This window comes from Balaenoptera physalus (genome assembly GCF_965194825.1).
Source record: "Balaenoptera physalus genome assembly, chromosome: 6".
Classification (NCBI taxonomy): Eukaryota; Metazoa; Chordata; class Mammalia; order Artiodactyla; family Balaenopteridae; genus Balaenoptera; species Balaenoptera physalus.
In genome coordinates this window covers 134,577,277-134,597,296 of record NC_138885.1, presented here as the reverse complement: position 1 = coordinate 134,597,296, position 20,020 = coordinate 134,577,277, and the positions used below count along the sequence as shown (strand labels likewise).

Genomic DNA, 20,020 nt, shown 5'->3' with positions numbered 1-20,020 from the left:
CAGGCGAGGGTCCCTTTCCAGTGGTCACGCCTGCACGGTGATATGCGGAAATCAAGCACCTGCCCCCGCTGTCCTGCCCTCTCTAACTGTGTTCCATTGTTTCGCTGCGTGGACAAAAGAAGAGAGACCCCTCCCCACTCATTTTGAGCACAGCCCACTCCACTGTAGTGGATGCTGAATGGGGCCCCTCTGATGCCCCCTTCAGGACCAAGGGACTCGATCCCCAGCTACCCAGGATGCGGTGCTGACCCCTCACAGTTAGTCCCTCCCCGGGAACTGTTCAGGGTCCAGGGGGGTGCTTCAAGTGAAGTGAGCCGCCGCCACGGGGCACGGGCCTTCAAGGACAGTCACATTAGGGACTTCCCTGGCGGTCCAGTGGTTAAGAGTCTGCGCTTCTATTGCAGGGGGCACGGGTTCAATCCCTGGTCGGGGAACTGAGATCCCGCAGGCCTGCACGGTGCAGCCAAAAATAAATGAATAAATAAATAAACAAATAATTAATTAAATGAAGAAATAGCATCATCTTAGGAAAAAAAAAAAAAAGATAGTCACTTCGGGGTACAAAGACCCAGCCCCTCACCTCCCAGGACAACTCTGAAGGGTTCTCCTAGCTCCTGGGCTCCCTGTGGGATCAGCTACCATTCTCTTGCAATTGCATCCCAGTTCAGCTCCCCCTCTGTCCAGTTCAGCCCCCCCTCTACCCAGTTCAGCTCCGCCTCTGCCCAGTTCAGCTCCCCCTCTACCCAGTTCAGCTCCCCCTTCTACCCAGTTCAGCTCCCCCTCTACCCAGTTCAGCTCCCCCCTCTACCCAGCTCAGCTCCCCCTCTGTCCAGTTCAGCTCCCCCCTCTACCCAGCTCAGCTCCCCCTCTGCCCAGCTCAGCTCCCCCCTCTACCCAGCTCAGCTCCCCCTCTACCCAGTTCAGCCCCCCTTTCTACCCAGTTCAGCTCCTCCTCTACCCAGTTCAGCTCCCCCTCTACCCAGTTCAGCTCCCCCTCTACCCAGTTCAGCTCCCCCTCTACCCAGCTCAGCTCCCCCTCTACCCAGCTCAGCTTCCCCTCTACCCAGTTCAGCTCCCCCTCTGTCCAGCTCAGCTCCCCCTCTGCCCAGCTCAGCTCCCCCTCTGTCCAGCTCAGCTCCCCCTCTGTCCAGCTCAGCTCCCCCTCTGCCCAGTTCAGCTTCCCCTCTGTCCAGCTCAGCTCCCCCTCTGCCCAGTTCAGCTCCCCCTCTACCCAGTTCAGCTCCCCCTCTACCCAATTCAGCCCCCCCCACCCAGTTCAGTTCCCCCTCTACCCAATTCAGCTCCCCCTCTACCCAGTTCAGCCCCCCCTCTGTCCAGTGCCGCTTCTCTCCCTCCCTCCCTTATGCGTGATGTTCCCAACAAAGCACCTGCACGTTCTCCATCTCAGTGTTTCCAGGGAACCCCACCCAAGGGACCAGCTATTGCTCTGTCTCATGGATTTACAAAGCTTTCAACCTTGTTACCTTTGTGATATTTTTAAAAGGGTCTATTTTCCCTTTATGGAGATGAGTTGAAATATTCAGATGTTTTTATATGAGGTCTTTCCCAAGTTTTCTTACTATATATATGGGGCTGGCAATTGATAGATGACCAAGTGTTATAAAAATACTCAAAGAATAACCATACAGCTCTGCTGTTGTGGTTAGGGGTTAGAGTTAGGGGTGAGTCAGTATCTGCAAGTTAAACAAAACTCGTTTCCTCTGTTTCCTGCCTTACCCTCTAACCAGGATGAATAATAGACGTCTTTTTCTACAGGTCAAAATACTAGTTTCCACGCAAGGATTTGAATAGCTGGTCTCAGGAATGCTTCCTGATTCTTTAGGAATGATTTTAGAATAAGACTTTAAAAAGTCAATGGAAAAGGTAATCTGATCTATAAGAAACATACCAACATCATTTAATTGTATCAAGTTTTCGTAGAGATGAACATTTCACATTTTAATAATCACACTGTCACTGTGTAGACCTGTACTTTTCATATAAATTCATTTCTAAGTAATTCTGAAGGATTTTCCCCATCATTTGCAACTACTTCATAAATGCTGATGTACTCAAACTTTGCTTTTTTGTCCAAAACCATTCATCATTAAGTGACTATTTAATAGCTAGTTAGTAAAACACTATCACTCAACAAAGAGCAGATTGTGTAGCAGATAGTTTCAGATTTTTATGGAACAAGCTTCGCTAACAGTGAATTTTAATTTGCAAGTGTCAAACTCACTCATGCATATTTAGAGGAAGAGATGCTTAGAATAAAATTGAAATTCTTCCAGCTGTCCCTTTTCTTAGGCACTGCTTCAAAATTATCTTGCCAGGTGGAGGAGGATTTTAAAAATTAACTGTATCAAGTGAGCTGTCTTTTTGGTTTTGGTTCTTTTTTTCTGGAACAAGTTAGAATTTTAGGGGTGCAGGCAGATCAGTAGGGCAATAGGTGGTCTATGGGTTCCCTGGAAACACTGAGATGGAGAACGTGCCGGTGGTTTTTTGTGAACATCACCTGCAAGGCAGGGAGGGAGAGAAGCAGCACCGGGCAGAGGGGCAGCTGAACTGGGTAGAGGGGGAGCTGAAGTGGGATGCATTTGCAAAGGAGCATAAATATCCAGGGAGTAGCTGTTGGGAGGGGCCTGGAGGGTGAGTGGACCCGAAGGCTGGGCGGGGGCAGTATTCCGGGCAATCTCCAAGCCACAGAACCAGAGAACAACTTCAGAGCGTGGATGACAGGAGGCCAGGATAGGTATGCAGTGTGTGGAGCCCGGAAAGGCTGCAGCAGGCAATGAGTGATCCCTTGGGGGGCCTGGCAGAGACTTCTGCAGAGAGAAGATGGACAGAGAGAAGACCCTATAAAGAGGCTGAAAAGACAAGCTGTAGACTAGGAGAAAGTATTTTCAAATTATATATCTGACAAATAATTTGTATCTAGAATATATAAAGAATTCTCAAAATTCAACAGTAAGAAAAAAAATGTCTTTCTTTTAAATCTTTTGTTTTAAATCCATCTCTAAAAGTATTGAGGATTGCAGATAAGGAGATCCCCTTAAAGGAGGGCTTTGATAGAGGAGATGCTGGTGCCAGAAGGACATTTTCTGCAGACCAATAGCAATTTCTGCAAATATGCTTTCAATAGCAACATAATTTTATTTGCCTCACTCTGGACCTCATGTTGGCTTTAGAAACAAAAATACAGAAAAAGAGCACTCTGTCATCCATCCCTACAATTCTTTTCTCTCTGTTGTTTTTCAATGTTCCGTATGTTCAACCATTTGGAACTATTTTCAGTGGTTTTGTCCTGCCCATAACACATGATCACACGAATACTAAGGAGTCTTCTGTAAGTTTCCTCCAGCCATAAAATGACTTGACTTGGTGCTCACTCCTTCTGGAAAGCTCCTTGGACCTATCCATATGCAGCACGATTAGCTTGAAAAGCTATTGTTTGTCTGCAGTGCCACCCAGCCGCTCTGACCACAGTGCCCCTTGGCCCAAGGAGGTGCTCCACATTGAACCGTGGAGCCAACCACGTCCTTATATAATTTTAGAGTATTTCAAGCCAAATTTTGCACTACTTCACACGGATGGAAAAGTGAGTGTCATGGGTTTCCAGAGGCTGCTATCAGGAATAAGGATTTCATTATGGAAATATACACACTGAGCATCTTCTGTGTCCACTGAAGTGCAGTAAGAGAGGGGATATAAGGAAGTGAGAGGCTTCTGGGCTGTAGAGGCAGGGGCTCGTAACCCAGGGAACACGGACCCTGTGGATACACACCCTGAAATTGTACGGAATTATGCGAGATGCATTCTCCTGGGAAGAAGGTGTATGGGTTTTCTTTGTGTTTTCAAAGGATTTTTCTCTCTAAAAAGCTCAAAAACCACTGCATGCAGGAAGGACATATTGGGTTGTATAAGGGAAGGGCCAAGAGAAGCACTGCAGACCCAGAAGAGAGCGAGGCTCTATGAGCACCGGAAAAGGTGGAGGCTTCCCGGAGGGGGTGGCACCTCAGGAGAGCTACAGGAGTCTACGCACGTCTCCTCATCTCAGGGGAACGAAATCTCCTGGCCGCTGCCCCACCTCGTGTCCTGCACGTGCAATCTCTTCTTCCCGCAGAAGCCAGAGTGACCGGACTCCAGTGTAACTCTGATCAGCACTGCTAACAACGCTTGAAACTCAGGAGCTGTGCAGTAGTTGTTTCTGAAGGAATGAGGAAGTACTCAGGTGAGGACCCTAGGGTGGAAGTGGTGGATGGAAAAACATGGAAAAGCTGCAGGAGATATCGCAAAGGATGACCAGCCTGGTGGCCTGGGTGTTTGAGGAGGAGAAGGAGACCCGGAGTTGAGGTGGCTTCCAAGCGTCTTGAGCAACTGGAACTGGCTTCAGAACCTTGATGGTGGACATCCAGGTAGATGTCCGACAATCAGCTGGAGGTTCAGCACGAACTCAGGTGGGGTCAAGACACGGTGTCGATGCAGGAGTTGCCCCTGTGCAGGAAACCCTAGTGAAGGCGGGAGGATGGATGGGTTTTAGGAAAACCGGTGTGGGTATACGTTGGAGGACCTGGATTACATCCATCTACCAGGGCAGGGGGAAGAGGTGAAACCAACCAGGGAGATGGAAACAGCCTGGCGGCAGGGAGAAATGCAGCACGATGACGCTCCTATTTAATTTTCCACCTGGGTGAATTTCTAGAAGGAGGAAAGGAACGTTTTCCTTCTGTTCCCCTCAGTCCATTCACCGTGAGAAGTGAAAACTAAGAATACGATGGAGGCAGAGTCAGGAGACTCTTTAAAGAGAAGGGACCACTGGTGTCAAATGCCGCAGAACAGTCAAGGAGGAAGCTTGAGAAAGAAAGTGTGGTGATGAGAACATCCCTGGGGCTATTTCAGGAAAGCGGAGCAAGGGCAGGAGGTGCAGAAGGCAGATGACAGGCAGGCAGGGCACTCGGGCTGAGACCTGTGGGCAGCTGGTGGACATACCTCCTTCAAGAAGTTGCAAAATGATGACTTGAGTCGAGAGAGGACTTTAAGATGGGGAAGAACTGTAAATGTACCGGGACAAAGGGGAAAGTGCCTGTGGCCTGGGAGAGCTTAAAATTGTCAGGAGGTGATGCCGAATAGAGTAAGACAAGGTTTCTCTGCAGCGAAGAGCAGCAGAGGAGAAGCCGGGAGAAGCACAGGCATTTGAAGAAGTGAGAAAAGGGTGGAGAAGGGGAGACCGTTGTATTCAAATGGCCTCTGGCTTCTCAGTGTAACAGGAAGCAAGTTTGAAACTGGTGTGACACTGCTCAGCTAAGAAGCACACAGCGAGGCACACGCAAAGACAACAGGCAGGTGGAGAACCCACTCACGCTGGGACCGTCTCGGGCTTCAGTTGCTACAGCTGCCCCACGCCACCAGCTGGGTGTAGCCTGGACCAGAACCAGACCGATGCAGGTGAACTGTGTTCTCTGGACCCTGATTTCCCACACTGTGACTTTCTGGAAAGGTCACAGAGATTTCCTTCCAGGAGAAGTAGGCACTAAAGACGGGAGGATCCCAGGATTCCCCTGCTGGCCTGGCCCTACCCTGCAAAGGCTCATCTAATTAGCATATCAAGCAATATATAACGTCACTCAAGCAGTACATGTTCAATGGAGAGGGGAAAAAAATCACTGATTAGCAGAAAGAGAAAAATAAATAGAAGTTGCCCTTGCACCCATGACCCAAAGTTAATGGTCATTAACATGTTGGTGTATATACCCTTCCAGAAATTTCTTTATGCATGTGTATGTGTGTGTATATATATATATATATATATATATATATATATATATATATATATATATATATATGTAGTAAGATACATTATTGCTAGTAACTGTTAATTGTCACATCCTGATATCTATCTATCTATCTATATATATATAGTTTCTTAAGATACATTATTTCTAGTAACTGTTAATTGTCACGTCCTGTGGAGATGTGAAGTCAAGATAAAGGTAAGGATTCTGAGCTGGAGCATGTCAGTTAAGCTATGAGAAGGCTGAGTGTTAGCTCGAGCTAAGTCTTCTTAAAGGGCAGAGAGGTCAGCCAGGTGGACAGAGGTAAGAGTGGCTCCCCCAGCAAAGGGGGCCTGTGAGGACTACAGAGGTGGGTGCAGAGCCGGAATGGTGGTGAGTGGGTTGGGGAAGGAGACAAGTTGGTGGTCTGGATGGCCCGAGGGAGAAAGTCGTATATTCCACAATAATAGCCAGGAAGCTCCTTCTGACAGAAATTAAACCTAGATATCCGCAGAGAAAATTGGGACAGATGTATTGAGGACATAGCTATACATTTTTAGACTTCAAATTGTAGGTTTTGTCAGATCTGCCATACATCTTTCATGTGGGAAGGCCAAAAAGGTTGAGTAACTGATTCTCCAGTCTCAATGGAATGTGAGAGCAGAAAAGGCAAATGACATTCTAAACTCAAGCTTGAAAACAGTTATGAGATGATGAAGTATTTTTACAAGTCAAATTTCATGAGATATCACATTATCATGCATTTTTATTTTAAAAGGCAGTTTTTAACGATGATAGCTTCTGGGCTGATTTTTTTCACTTCTGGATCTAAAAGAGGATTATAATTTCACTCTCAGCTCAGTGGGAAGTAATCAGCCTCTTCCCAGTCACAGCAACCTCACTCCTACCCCAGGACAGAGACCCTAGGGGAACCATCAGATAATCTGAAAGGCACAAGTGATCAGTCTGACATTTGGACCTGTATGTTAATAGGTATATGCTGAAACACATACCCCCGTTTAAGAAACGGAACAGGGACTTTCCAAGAGGTCCAGTGGTTAAGACTCAGCGCTTCCACTCCAGGGAGCACGGGTTCGAGCCCTGGTCGGGGAACTAAGATCCCACGTGCTGCATGGTGTGGCCGAAAAAATTTTTTAAAAAAACGGAACAGATGTGACCCTACTTGAATTTTGACACTTACCCACTAATGTGAAGTGCCAACCGTCCCTCCACCCACAGACCACTTCAGATGCACACGTTGGCTCATAGAAAATTTCAACAGGGCTTCTGTTCGTCTGAGTCTCTCTTTAAGCCAGGCTGGAAATGATCCTAATGGTTAACATTTGGGGAGGGGCGTGGGCAGGCACACTGTTTACCTCTGTCCACTCTCCTAACTTCACCAAGACAAATACCTAGGATACGATATTTGACAATGAAAAATCTTTTGGAATCCTCTGCGTTTTTCTCTGTATCGCTATCTCGTTGATGATGATTAAGGAAAAAAATTGTGTTGTATAAGGACCCATGTCACACAATAGATGGAAACTTACTAAAAATTGTCAGTTTCAGTACATTGACGTTATAAATATGTTCTAAAAATCAAATCGAGGGGCGTCCACCGGTTTATTCTTACTAAGAAACTGCTTTGTCCTTAATGACTTATGACGGATTGGGTCATGACAAGAAAGTGGGGAGCTGATCTGAGAATAGCCAGCTGCCCGAAAAGAACCTCCGTGTGGCGGAGCTTCCTAGTGGGACCGAGAGGCCAGGCAGGCAGGTCTCACTGCTGCTAGATGCGATGTTTGAGGCATCCTGGAGAAAGAGCGGCCCAGAGGCCGGAGCTGTGGCAATGGCTCAATTTGCAAAAAGAGAAGAAAGCCAGATGCCACAGACCACAGATCACGGCACCAGGTGCGACCATGCAGAGGACAGAGAGCCCATGACTCAACCCTCTGAGTGAGGCTGGGAGGTGAGAACACGACTCTCTCGTCTGTTTGGTGAGTCAGCAAGTGTGGAAGGCAATGGAGACATAAAATGAATGAGACATAATAGACACCGCCCTCCAGGAGCATAACGTCAGTTCAGAGACCAAAGGTAAGAAATTGGCATTTATTAGCAATAAAAATACAAAGCCATCAGTACAATCTCAAGGTAGGAGAAACCCGTCTACATGGGACATACATGGAAAAGTCAGGAGGACTTGTCAGCTGTCTGACTCGTGGTGTGATGGAAACATCCGGAAGGCCGGCCACCTTCACGTTCAGGCCAAGAAGGAAGCTGACCATGGCTCCGCCTGTAACCATTAGACCACTGGGCACCTGGCTGACTAGAACATATCCGTCCATAGGAGAGAACCAGGAGGTGGAACTATCTGGAAGTCTCTTTCTGAGATGTAGGTAAAGGAGCCAAGAAGGTTTCACTGTGAGCTGACTTTGGGCTTGACGAGGATTTGGATTCTCTGACGCTCCCGGAGGACGAACCGGGTCTCATCTGATGGAAAGAGGGCTTCTGTTAACCTGTGGTCCTTGCTCTAGCGGTCGATTAGAATAGCACAGAATGGGCTGGTTCTAAGAAAATGTCCGTTCCCCATTCGAGGAGATTCTCATTTCCCTGGTCTGGGGTAGAACTGGGGTATTGGAGGTCTTTTCTTTTATGCTCTCCACTGGGTTAAGTAAAAAGAAAGTGTTTTCTAACAGTGGAGTTGGGCTGCCTCTGGAAGAAGTGAGTGTCGGAATGTGGGCCAGGGCTGTCCAAGGTCTTGTTCGCCTGAGCAGGCAGGCCAGAGGGCAAGGGGCTGGGCTGCACTGGAGGAGGGGGGTGGGAAGGCGACTCCCAGTTTCCACGGGGGAAAATATATATCTGACAGTCACAGTCACGGGGAAGCTCAGGACCCAGGAGTCACCTAGTAAGAGGTGACACTGGCAGATATCAGGAAGAGGGATGGTGGTGTGACATCAAGGGGTGTCCCAAGGCACGGTCAGTGAGAATCTGCGAATCCCAGTGCAGGAGATCCCAGAGGCAGACCCCAAAGGTAGAGCCTGAAGGATGCACCCTTGTAACCCCAGCACCTAGAAATTTCCACACGCGTTAAGTGCTCAGGAAATATTTACAAGTAAACAAGATAAGGTCATAAAGCTGGTAAACTAGCCCCCCCCACACACACACACAAAAAACTCAAGACAAAATAAAGTTCAGTGGCACCCAAAGAAGGCATATGAATTAAAAGTTAATACTATGTTTCACCTACTCAGCTGGCAAAACTTTTTTATCATTATAATTATGCTGTAACTGACAGACATCACCTATGCATATAAATAAAGAAAAAGAAAAATGAAAGGTTCATTGGATAAAGGTGACAGTGATGCAGCTGATTATTTCCTTGGATTTTTAAAATCTCTATCGCATTGTTGCAATGGTGTCTTTTCTACAATTAATAAGCATTTTTGCAAAACATGCAACATGGCTCTGGCATTAGCTCGCAGGAGGAGCTGGGGTGAGCCAGCCCCCCTCTCTGGACATCCCTGGCTGGCGTCTGCACAGAGCAGATCCTCAGTGATATTTATAACATTTCTGAACAAATGGAAAGGCTGGACATATCTAAGACGCTGTTTCTTTATTTTTTTTTTAGTACATTTATTTATTTTATTTATTTTTATCTTTGGCTGCATTGTGTCTCCGTTGCTGTGTGCAGGCTTTCTCTAGTTGTGGCGAGCGGGGACTACTCTTGGTTGCGTTGTGTGTGGGCTTCTCATTGCGATGGCTTCTCTTGTTGCGGAGCACGGGCTCTAGGTGCGTGGGCTTCAGTAGTTGTGGCTCACGGGCTCAGTAGTTGTGGCTCGCGGGCTCAGTAGTTGTGGCTCACGGGCTCTAGAGCGCAGGCTCAGTAGTTGTGGCGCACGGGCTTAGTTGCTCTGCGGCATGTGGGATCTTCCCAGACCAGGGCTTGAACCCGAGTCCCCTGCATTGGCAGGCAGATTCTCAACCACTGCGCCACCAAGGAAGCCCTAAGACGCTGTTTCTTATTGGGACTCACTGGGTCTTCTGGGTGGCAACACCAGCTCGCTCAGGTCAGCAGACAATGAGATGGAGTCAGGGCACGTGGAGGGCTTAGGACCTGGCAGGCGTGGGCTGGAGCTGGGAGTTGCAGGACCCAGGTCCACCAGGACCAGCTCCTCTGTCCACCCCCTTCTCTAAAGAAGGCCGTGTGGTGGCTGGGACCCGCGTTCTCACGTTGCTGCCAGCTGGCCGGTCCACCTGTGTGTTCCCGCGCCAGTGCAGAGGGAGCCAATGCGGCTGGCCAGTCCAGCTCCTCGGGGTCAGGCTGCTCCAGGAGAGGCGCATCTCTCTGGTTAGACACTCTCCAGCCACTCGGCTGAGCTGGGAGTTGTGGCCGAGAAGTTTCCATCAGAAAGGGATGTTGGTCAAGGCAGGCACCATTGACAGGTGCAGCTGTACTTGTATGAACCCTTCACAGTGAAAGATTCAGAAAAAAAAAGTGACTTTGGAGTTGAGAGGGTAAAACCTCCTCATGGAATTTCTCTCTCCCAGTAATTGTCAAAATGAGCAAGATATTAAGTGTTTAAAACAGCAACCAAAGGAAAGGATATGTCCAATTAACTATTGACCAAAGGAAGAAATATCTCTAAAAAGGAAAGCAGACGTGTTCCATCGTGCTTTCTCTCTGGTTAAAAGGTGTCTCCTGTGACGGCCAGTTACGTCATTACCACGTGGAAAGTCGTGGGAACCGCTAACGTCCGCTGTCATTCTGTGTAATCGGGATCAGATGTTTCCAAAACTGGTCTTACAGTGTTTTACTCCCTTTGAGAACTTGATATTTATTATAGAAATAAAGCTGTACAAATAGATCTATAAATCTTATTTTTACTTACATGCGTTAAACGCCTAGAGAGCAGGCCTGATGCTGGTTCCATATAGGGTACAAAATATCAGCAAGACGGAATCCTTCTCCATGGGGGCCCACAGCCCAAGAGAGCAGCTAAGACAGGCACACAAATAGCCAATAATATGCACAGAGAAACAGGCGCCAGGAAAGATAAGCAGATCCTACTGAGCCAGGGGAGAGTCTTCTTGACCTGGGAGAATCCAGGACGGCTTCACAGAGGAGGGGATAGTTGCCTCAGACCTAAGATGAATTTTCCACAGAAGAAGATGGGAAAATGAATTCTGGTCCAAGAGAGGTGGGCACCCTGACCCCCTCCAGCCTGTGCCCGTGCTCCAGCCAGAGTCATGACCCGACAAGCAGATCCATTCGTGCCAGGCTCCTGCGGGGACCCCCAGGTGGCTGCCCTGCTCTCAGACCAAGTTCACACTCTCTGAGGAGCACGGCTCATGGGCCTTCCAAAGTCCGTCCCCTCTCTACATCTGCGTCTCTTTCTCTCTGTCTGTCTGCTTGGCCCTGTTCCGTACGCCCCTCCCCTACTAACTTCCAGTTACCAAAGGCAACACGGCCTTCCAGCTCAGACTCACACGAACTGGTCCCTCTGCCGAAAGCGCTTCCACGATGCTCCCTCCCTGGAACAGCACTCCTCCCCCTCCCTTTCCCTTCCCCCTCCTCCTCCACCTCTACCCATGAAGGCGCACACCCACCACCTATAGGGGCTCCCAGAGGCCAAATACAGGACGATCTGAGTATCCAAAACCAAAAGAGCAACAACATGTCCGTCAGCAGCACACTGACTGAAAAATACAAAAGATCCGTGAATGCTTAGTGATACCTGGAGAGAGAGAGGCGGGGAGAGAGATGAGTAATATCTCTGAGAGTATCAATTAGCTATTTCAGGTGCCCCTTTCTGTCTGTGAATCATCTGTGTCCTCCAAGGACATGCCTTTTTCCAACACTGGTCTTCTCCGCGCTTCTCGGGCTGATTCTTCTCGAATGACTGGGTGTCCTGGGCTGTGTGAGTGAGTGGGGCTCCTTCCCCCGTGAGCTCTGATTTCCTGTGGGTCCTGGAAGGTGGGTCAGTTGCTCCACAGGCGTGGAGGCCCCAGGATTTCTGGGTCCAGGTTCTCCCCCCGGGTCTGCAAGGCGGGTGGCCCCTCGAGGAGGCTGTGATAGCCCCCGCGTGTTTCGTGAGCCATGGTGCGGGCAGGTCTCCCGTGTCACCCCACCCCCGCGGGGGTCAGAGTCCTCCCGCCACCCTGACTTCCTCCTGGGAGCTCCCATCGCTCTCGTGAGCTCGTCTCACGTGTCTTCCCGACTGCCACGTGGAGTAGGGGAGGAGAGGTAGGCGGGGATCTGGTACCCGGGCGCTGCCGAACCACGGCACGTGGCGCGTCAGGTCCCAGAAATGGCACGTCCTGTGCCCAGACTCACCAGAGGCGCTCACCATCTTATTGCCGCTCCTCCTTCAAGCTGTACAGAGAGCAATTTGATTGCTTTGGAAACTCCTCATGGACATCGTGTAGACCAGCATCCCTCCTTTTGCCCTTTGTGGGGTGACAGTAACCAGGATTTGGGTCATCGGGCACCTGACTCTTAATACAGTACAAACATTATTGCCCAGAAACGTCAGACGGGCCTTTGCGAGGTATGGCTCTTCACGACGCGGAACAGCCCTGGTGGTGTAGGGCAAAGGGGACTTCTGCCGGGGGTCGGGGCAGACCCTCCAGCTGCAGTGGCCGGTGTCCCTGCAGCTCCCATCTGGCTGCACAGAGGCAGCCGGGACCAAGGGTGGCGTGGCCAGGCTCTCTCTGCAGCGGGGGCCCAGGGCAGGGAGGCTGGCAGGACCTCCAGCTCAGGCTGGGGCTCAGGACTGGCTTCCTGGCCCAGGGAGGGGACAGGCAAGCCAAGAAAGGAGCAGCCCGGGTGCTCCTACAAACCACCACCTGACAAGTGGCGGAGCAGAACACAGACGGAGAGCAGCAGCAAATCTGGGTCACGGCAACGTGGCGAAGGAGGTGGCAGGACTTGGGCGGGCATCAGCTTTCAGAGCAAGGAAGGAGCAGAGCATCAGAGGACAGGACCAAACTCGGGGTGGGGTACCCCAGGGAGCCCGAAGGCAGACCCAAGTCTCCAGACCATCCCCGCCCTGGTCGGTGGACACAGCACTCCCTGCTCAGACTGGTCAGCAGGGAAACTGCCCAGGTGGGCAGACGCCCCACAAACCAGAAAAGAGTCTACGTGCTTTTCTGTAGTCACAGCAACCACGATGTACGTGCCTTTCACTGTCTGATCACGACAGATAAACTCTGCCTGTAATTAACAAGTGTATTATTCTGCTTTCACAGGAAGAAGGTGAGGGCTGGAAAATGTCACCGAGTGTTTTCCTTCATATGATGGAAGAAGGAAATAACGTATACAAAGGTCAGTTTAGCAGAATAGGCGTGCTGACTGAGGTGGCCCTGTCCACCCAGTGTGGCCTCAGCCTCTGTTGGGCAGAATTTGCTGCCCAATCATGAGAGGCTGCAGACATGCAATTCACAGCCAAGACCTTCTGTCCATCTCTATTAAAATTCCTTTGGGTGGCTTCAAGGCATATAACTGGTAAAAGAGGAAGATGAGAACCTAATCTAAACCTCTGTTCTGTTTTAAACCCTTAAGACTTCAGCTGAACATTCTCTTGCTAGGAATGAAAGGGAAGAAGGATTTTCCCTGGATTGTTTAAATTAAGAAAATCAATGCCGTATGTACAGTAAAATGTTTTAATCCTATTAGACTAAGACTCGTGCCTGAACACTGACACCTAAATCTTTTCTCCCATGTTCAGCATACTTAGCAGAGTATGATCTGGCTCATTCGTCAAGTGTATGGATTGGTCTTTGAGATACTCTCATTATACTTTACTGGAACGGTTTTCCAATTCCTGTGGTTCCACCCCACCCTCACAACAAATCCCAACACAGAATGACCTGCCAAGGTGACCCTGGTCATCAGTGTTATTTGGAAATTACTGAAAAATGCAATAAGGGCGTGAAGCAGAATATTTCCAAACTCCAGTCACATGCGTGCCTTCTTCCTGATTCTGGTCTTAGGTGGACAGCACCGGTACTATTATTTACTTAATATCTATTTTTAATTGACGCACGGTTTTTACCCCAATTAATTGAGCCTCATCCTCAGCAACTATATCAAAAGTCGTTGCAGGTTTGATATGCCGGTTCTATAAAATAAGAATGTCTGTGGACTTCCCCCCGGCAGTCCAGTGGTTAAGACTCCACACTTCCACTGCAAGGGGAGCGGGTTCGGTCCCTGGTCAGGGAACTAACATCCTGCATGCCGTGCAGTGTGGCCAAAAAAAAAAGAATGTCCGTGTACCTCCTGAAATTCTTTCACTTACCACTAGTGGCAAGGGTCCCACTCTACCTGAGATGCTGAACGAAGACAGAAGCGCAGGGAAAGGATGACCCCAGCAGGATTTAGCGACTGCTTTAATTGGTGAAGAAGGAGGTCAAAGTGTAAATTAACATTGATTAGGTGCCCAAGACACAGAAGGCTTTGTGTTTTCGTTCCCATCTTACTTACCTTTATAACAACCAGGAGCGGTAAACATCACTTACCCATGATCAGCAGATCTGATCTTCTATCAGGTCTACTGATAGAAGACCTGCCATCATTCACGTTTGAGAACATCAACTGTTTTTCTTTTCCATTATGGTTTATTACAGGATATTGAATATAGTTCCCTGTGCTATATACAGTAGGACCTTGTTGTGTATCCATTCTATATAGTTTGCATCTGCTGACCCCAAACTCCCACTCCAACCCTCCCCCATCCCCACCACCCCCTTGGCAGCCACAAGTCTGTTCTCTATGTCTGTGAGTCTGTTTCTCTTTTGAAGATTAGTTCATTTGTGTCATATTTTAGATTCCACACATAAGTGATATCATATGGTATTTGTCTTTCTCTTTCTGACTTACTTCACTCAGTATAATAATCTCTAGGTCCATCCATGTAGCTGCAAATGGCATCATTGCATTCTTTTTTTATGGCTGAGTAGTATTCCATTGTATATATGTACCACATCTTCTTTATCCGTTGCTCTGTCGATGGATATTTAATTTGTTTCCATGTCTTGGCTATTGTAAATAGTGCTGCAATGAACACTGGGGTGCAAGTATCTTTTCAAATTACAGTTTTGTCCAGATATATGCCCAGGAGTGGGATTGCAGGATCATATGGCAACTCTGTTTTTCAGTTTTTTGAGGAACCTCCATGCTGTTCTCTATAGCGGCTGCACCAACTGACATTCCCACCAAGATAATACCAACTCTGTAACAAACAGTGGTGCCAAGCAATCCCTATCAAAGCATCCATTCACTTACATATTCACTCAACAAACATTGATTGACTGCAATGTGCAGGTGCAGTGCTAGCCTGGAGCTACAAAGCTGGCGCATGCCACCAGCAGGCTCACAACACACCAGGTGCTGTGGCGGTAGGTGGGTGGGGACAGCGGCACAAGTTGGATGGCTTGTTAGGCTGGCCCTAGCTGCCTCCGAGGGACCCAGCTAGGAATCGCAGTAAGTCACAGGCCTGGCTGGGGTGCCCCCGGAACTCAGGGCTGTGTCCCAGACAATAGCTGCCATTTGTTAAGACACCACTTCACATGACTTCATGTATTGGTCTGTACACACTGTCTTTTGTTTCGTATTCTGCATATCTATCACCAACCTTCGAGATAATTTTCCAGGCCTTCGAACGCATTAGGTAACTGACCGGCTCCTCTTCTTCTGAACACCTCCCTTCTGGAGCCCTGCCAGCTGTCCTCCTTGGGGCTTCCTTTGCCTTCTGTGACTGTCACCCCTTCATTTTCCTGTTACTCCCTCATTTTGGTGGAGCCTGTCCTACTGGGTGTCCTGAGAGGGGCTGCCAGTGGGGAGTTTTAGGTGCCAGGTACATCTCAATACACTCACACTCGGGATTTGGAAGGCCTGGCTCCCTTGACCTCTGATGTAACTACATGGAGAAAGAAAGAAAAGTGGAGAAGAGCAAACTTCTCACCTACCTTAACAGGGAGTCAGGAGCCCATGTCCAAAATTGATGAATCAAGAAGCAGCAGTATAAGCGTATCATCTAGACATTGGGAGAGGAACAGAGAAACAACCAGAAGAGCCCACGTGAAGCTAGATCACTTCACACCCTCCTCCCGTGGGCCCTGTGCTCTTCCTCCCACAAGCTGCTCACACTCCCACCTCAGGGCTGTCGTACTTTCTGTTCCCCTTGCCTTCAATGCTTGTCCCTTCAGGCCTTCTCCCACCTCACCTGTGCCCGCCCCTGACCCCACTTTACTCACCTCCCTGTGACTTCCGTGTGTGTGTTTGCTGTCTCCCCGCGAGAGGGGGGGGGCCAGGTCCATGAGGGCAGGGCATGAATTTCATAATTTACAAATAGATCAGATTTATGAATGAATCTGAATCTAGTCAATGCATTTTTGAGTGAATGAATGTGGGAATAAATGCCACTGGACAGTGTAACTGGAAGGCAGAGTTTTTTTATTATAATCTTTTCAATACTCTGACTTTAAAATAAGGTGCCTGCATTATTTTGATAAAAACAGTAATTAATTTGGGGGACATCTAATGTTCCCATGGGAAGCCTGCGGACCCACCCAGCAAAGCTCTTGAAACGACCCACACCTAGTGTGTAATATCTGATTCCATCAAGACTAAGAAAACACAAGCCACTCGGGAGCAGGAAACATGAAGCGTGATTTTCCTAGTTGGCTGTTGGGGCATTTGATGAGTTACCTGTCCAGTCTTCGGTAATTTACAGAAATTAAATGTTTTCATCTGAGAATTCTTTTCATAAAAACCAAAGGTTTTCCTTCTCAGACGAAACATTAGCATTTTAATCACTGAGATTAAGCCCCCTCCTCGTCACCCCTCAACCTGCAAAAGCTGCCGCAGCTCCCACTTTCCCAATTCTGGGATAAAAGCTCATTCTCTGCTGTAGGAAAGAGCGGGCAGTTGTTTTCCTTTGAGAGCCATGAATAGCTTCCTGCAATTAGAAATGTCCATGAAATTCTTGAAGGGATTGAGAAGTGCCCTGTGCAAAAGTGTCATGAGAAAAACAAAGTTGCAGTGGAAAACTAGGTCCATTTACATGAACTAGAGTGAAACCGGGAAAGGCTGCTACGAACTGTTTTATCTGTAAAATAGTTACAGCTCCAGAAATGGGAATGTCACGAGGTGCCACTGCTTTTACATAAATAATCACATCTTGCTTTCCTTTCTGTTGAATATTCTGTGTTCCTTTCATTATGAAACACATGGCTTCCCAGTCTTAGTAAATCTATCCCGTGAAAAAGCAGTGTAGCTTCCTTTAAATAACAAAGCAGTTTTGCTCTAAAAGATCTTAGTGAAACAGGTGGGTTTTGCTGTGGGAGAAGATTTAGTCATCATACAAGGGGGAAATCTGCTAGAAAAGAGTTGTTATTAGTGAATAGCACGTTTTAACACAGTTATAGTATTTTCAAGGGGGAAAGCTTACAATTTTAAACCCATAAAAAAGAAGCGTTATATTATTCCTGCATTTCAAAGTTTTCCACAGTCTAAGCTTATGTAAATTTCAGAAAAACGTACAGAGAAGGCGCAGTTGCCTTCAAGCCCGTGAGCCAGCCTCTCCTTTGTGTACTCACACCTTACAAGCTCACTGCAAAATCCCCCTTCTCGGGAGGGACAGGTATTCAGGCCAGAGCAGAAACTGAGGTCACCCTCAGACAGGCATACAGGAGGCACACCCCCAAACCTCTCCTGCCGTATCAGCCCGTCCCATCGTCTGAGCCCTAGCGGCTGGGCCACCTCTCACGTGGCCACCCTGCTGGAGAAGGACATGTGGGTGAATCAATTCTATGAAAATTTTACCCCTTCTGTGATGTGTTTCTTGTCTATTTCTTATAAATCCACACTAGCCACCCTAGAAAAGGTTTGGGTTCTTTCATCATCCTCATTTTCAAAAATCTGCCCCTGAAACTTTTTATCACCCGTAGGTTTCTCCTTGCTATCTTCCTGGCACAGACTGTGACCAGCCAAGGATTGGCCGTGACCAGGCCGCACTGCCCTTGGTTTGCTGGTGGGAGGCCGGTGGGCCTAAGAGCCCTCGCCGGGCCTGGAATCCAGACAGGCCGACCCCTCTGCCCAGCTAACTCTCCAGGAAGTGAGCCAGGCCTGACCTGTGTGCGCCCATCACCTTGTGGTGCCCCTTCTCACTTCCAGAAATCTCCATGCCAGCCTCTGGGAGCAGCGTCAGGGTCTCCAGCCTGTGGCTTGTGGACCCGACCCACCCTTTCGGGAAACTGGAGCTGCACACCCGCATCCCGTCTTGCTCCCCTTGCGTCCTGTGTGGTCCTGACTCGGACCCCTAAGAGGACATGCCCAGCGGTCCTCAGCGTCCTCACTTCCACTTGCTCTCTGGGCACAAGTGTTTTTAGAGTAGCTGCTGTCCTGCCTGGTTCCTCGCCCCTCGAGAGGCGGAGATTGTTGACAAGGAAAGGGAAGAAAGACTGAGACCAGCAGCTGGAAAGTGGTAGCATGGGGGATCCACCTGACGGGGCTTCCACCTGGCTGGAGCCCTCCGGGCGATGCCCTTGCCCAGTCGCCCGTTCTTGTGCATCTGCATCTCGTCGCCCTTTTGCTCCATCTCCCCAGGATCTGCAGCCATTCCTGGCTCACACCACGTCCCATCCCTTCTCCTCTCCTTTCTCGTTGCTTCCGCTCATCCCCGGCCTCCGTGATTTACGTGGAGATTCCACCCTCCTCTCTCATCTGTTTGCCCACTTGACTCTCCGAGAATCTTCTGTGCTGTCCGCCTTCACAGTTGACACCTCTCGCTCCCTGTGCGCCCGGACGTGTGTTTCTGCCTGTGACCGTGACCGTCCTCTATGGCTTGTCCTCTAATGCCACCCTTCTTGGTCAGCTGTGTCGGGGGGCACAGTCCTGGCTAGTCTCAGGATCCTGTGTGGTGCTCGTAGGAGAGGCCATGCTTGAGAAACTTCCATCCCATCGTTCACCGCCTGCCATCTAGGCCCCGCACGACCCCCTTTCTTCCCAAGCCATAGCCATTGTCAGACGGAGGTGGGGAAACCCCTGCCTGGGGCCCCGTGGCCCTCGGTTGCCTTCCCGAGTTTTGAACAGCATCAGTGCTCCAGGGATGCGTTCCCGGCAAAGTGGCCCAGCTGAGTGGTGGTTGCAGGTTTTGTTCCAGAAATTTTCCATCACATTCTGAACACAAATTCAAGGAAGAGATCTCATTTCCCAAACTGGCAAGTCTTTTTCCCCTGGGAGATCCCCCAATCCCACAGCCAGGATCCAGTGATCTGCACCTCTGTGCAATTTGGAACTCCCTTTCTGAGAAAACAAGTTTATTTCCATTTATTCCAGTGATACAAAATTACCCTTATTTCCTCTAGAGTCATATTTCTCTAACCATCCTCCTAACTGCCAGGCAAAAGGGAAATGTAAAATATGTATGATTTCAAAAACATCCAAAAAGTGATACAAAAATAGAGCCGTTGAATTAGGGGCGAGTAGTGGGTCCTTGTGGGTTCAGTGTTGGCTTTTACTAGGAGCCAGGGTAAATTACTGGTGAGTTGAACTAGCAACAAAATCTCTCCTATTTTAGCGAGTCATTTGAATAATAAAAATAATGTAAAACGTATTACAGAAACAGTCGTCTATAACTGTATAATCCCACAATTAACATACTATTTTTTACACGTGTTTAATCGTATGGAAGAATGCTGTTTGTTTCATACTTTTTTATTGGATCTTTTCACATGAGCAGTTTCCTTCTTTATTTTTTAGATATTATACAGGCACAATCCTTCTGTTTGGGAAGTGGAGAAGGAGGTAGAGCAGAAAACTGAGGTTGTGTTACATATCACAAAACTGCGTTCCTTCATGTCAGCCACAAAGGAATGGGCACTTGCCGTCTACCTCTACAAGGATTAAATCATGTGCTCTGCAGCTGCTGACTTGCAACACCCCCTGAAAGGAGTTCAGGGTGGAGAGCTGACATGGGGCCCTCTGTGCTCTGGGAGAAACTGGCAGAACAGGTCTTCAGAATAGTTAGATATTTTCAGGAGCCAATTTTATGAGCCCAATTCTTGTATCTCCTCCTATCTAGAAAAGCACTAAAATCCTTCATGGTGACGACTGCTCCTCGTGACTAGCAGAAACCTTCTGCAAAAAAATATGTGCTCGATTGCGTGTACTCCCCCTTCACCAAAATCACATATATGCTAACCTGACCCCCTACCTCTTTAGAGCAGTTTCTCAGAGCTATCTG

At 48.6% G+C, this 20,020-nt stretch overlaps 1 protein-coding gene across 5 annotated transcripts in view; it reads left to right on the top strand.

Moving 5' to 3' along the window:
* The window catches only part of DRC11 (dynein regulatory complex subunit 11), a 172,218-nt gene that overhangs the window by 77,556 nt on the left and 74,642 nt on the right, over nucleotides 1-20,020 (top strand). For all 5 annotated transcript variants that reach the window (XM_082466349.1, XM_082466346.1, XM_082466348.1 and 2 more), the window contains one exon: nucleotides 13,023-13,098. In XM_082466349.1, coding sequence (XP_082322475.1) covers nucleotides 13,023-13,098 — 76 coding nt within the window. The remainder of the gene's footprint in view (nucleotides 1-13,022; nucleotides 13,099-20,020) is intronic.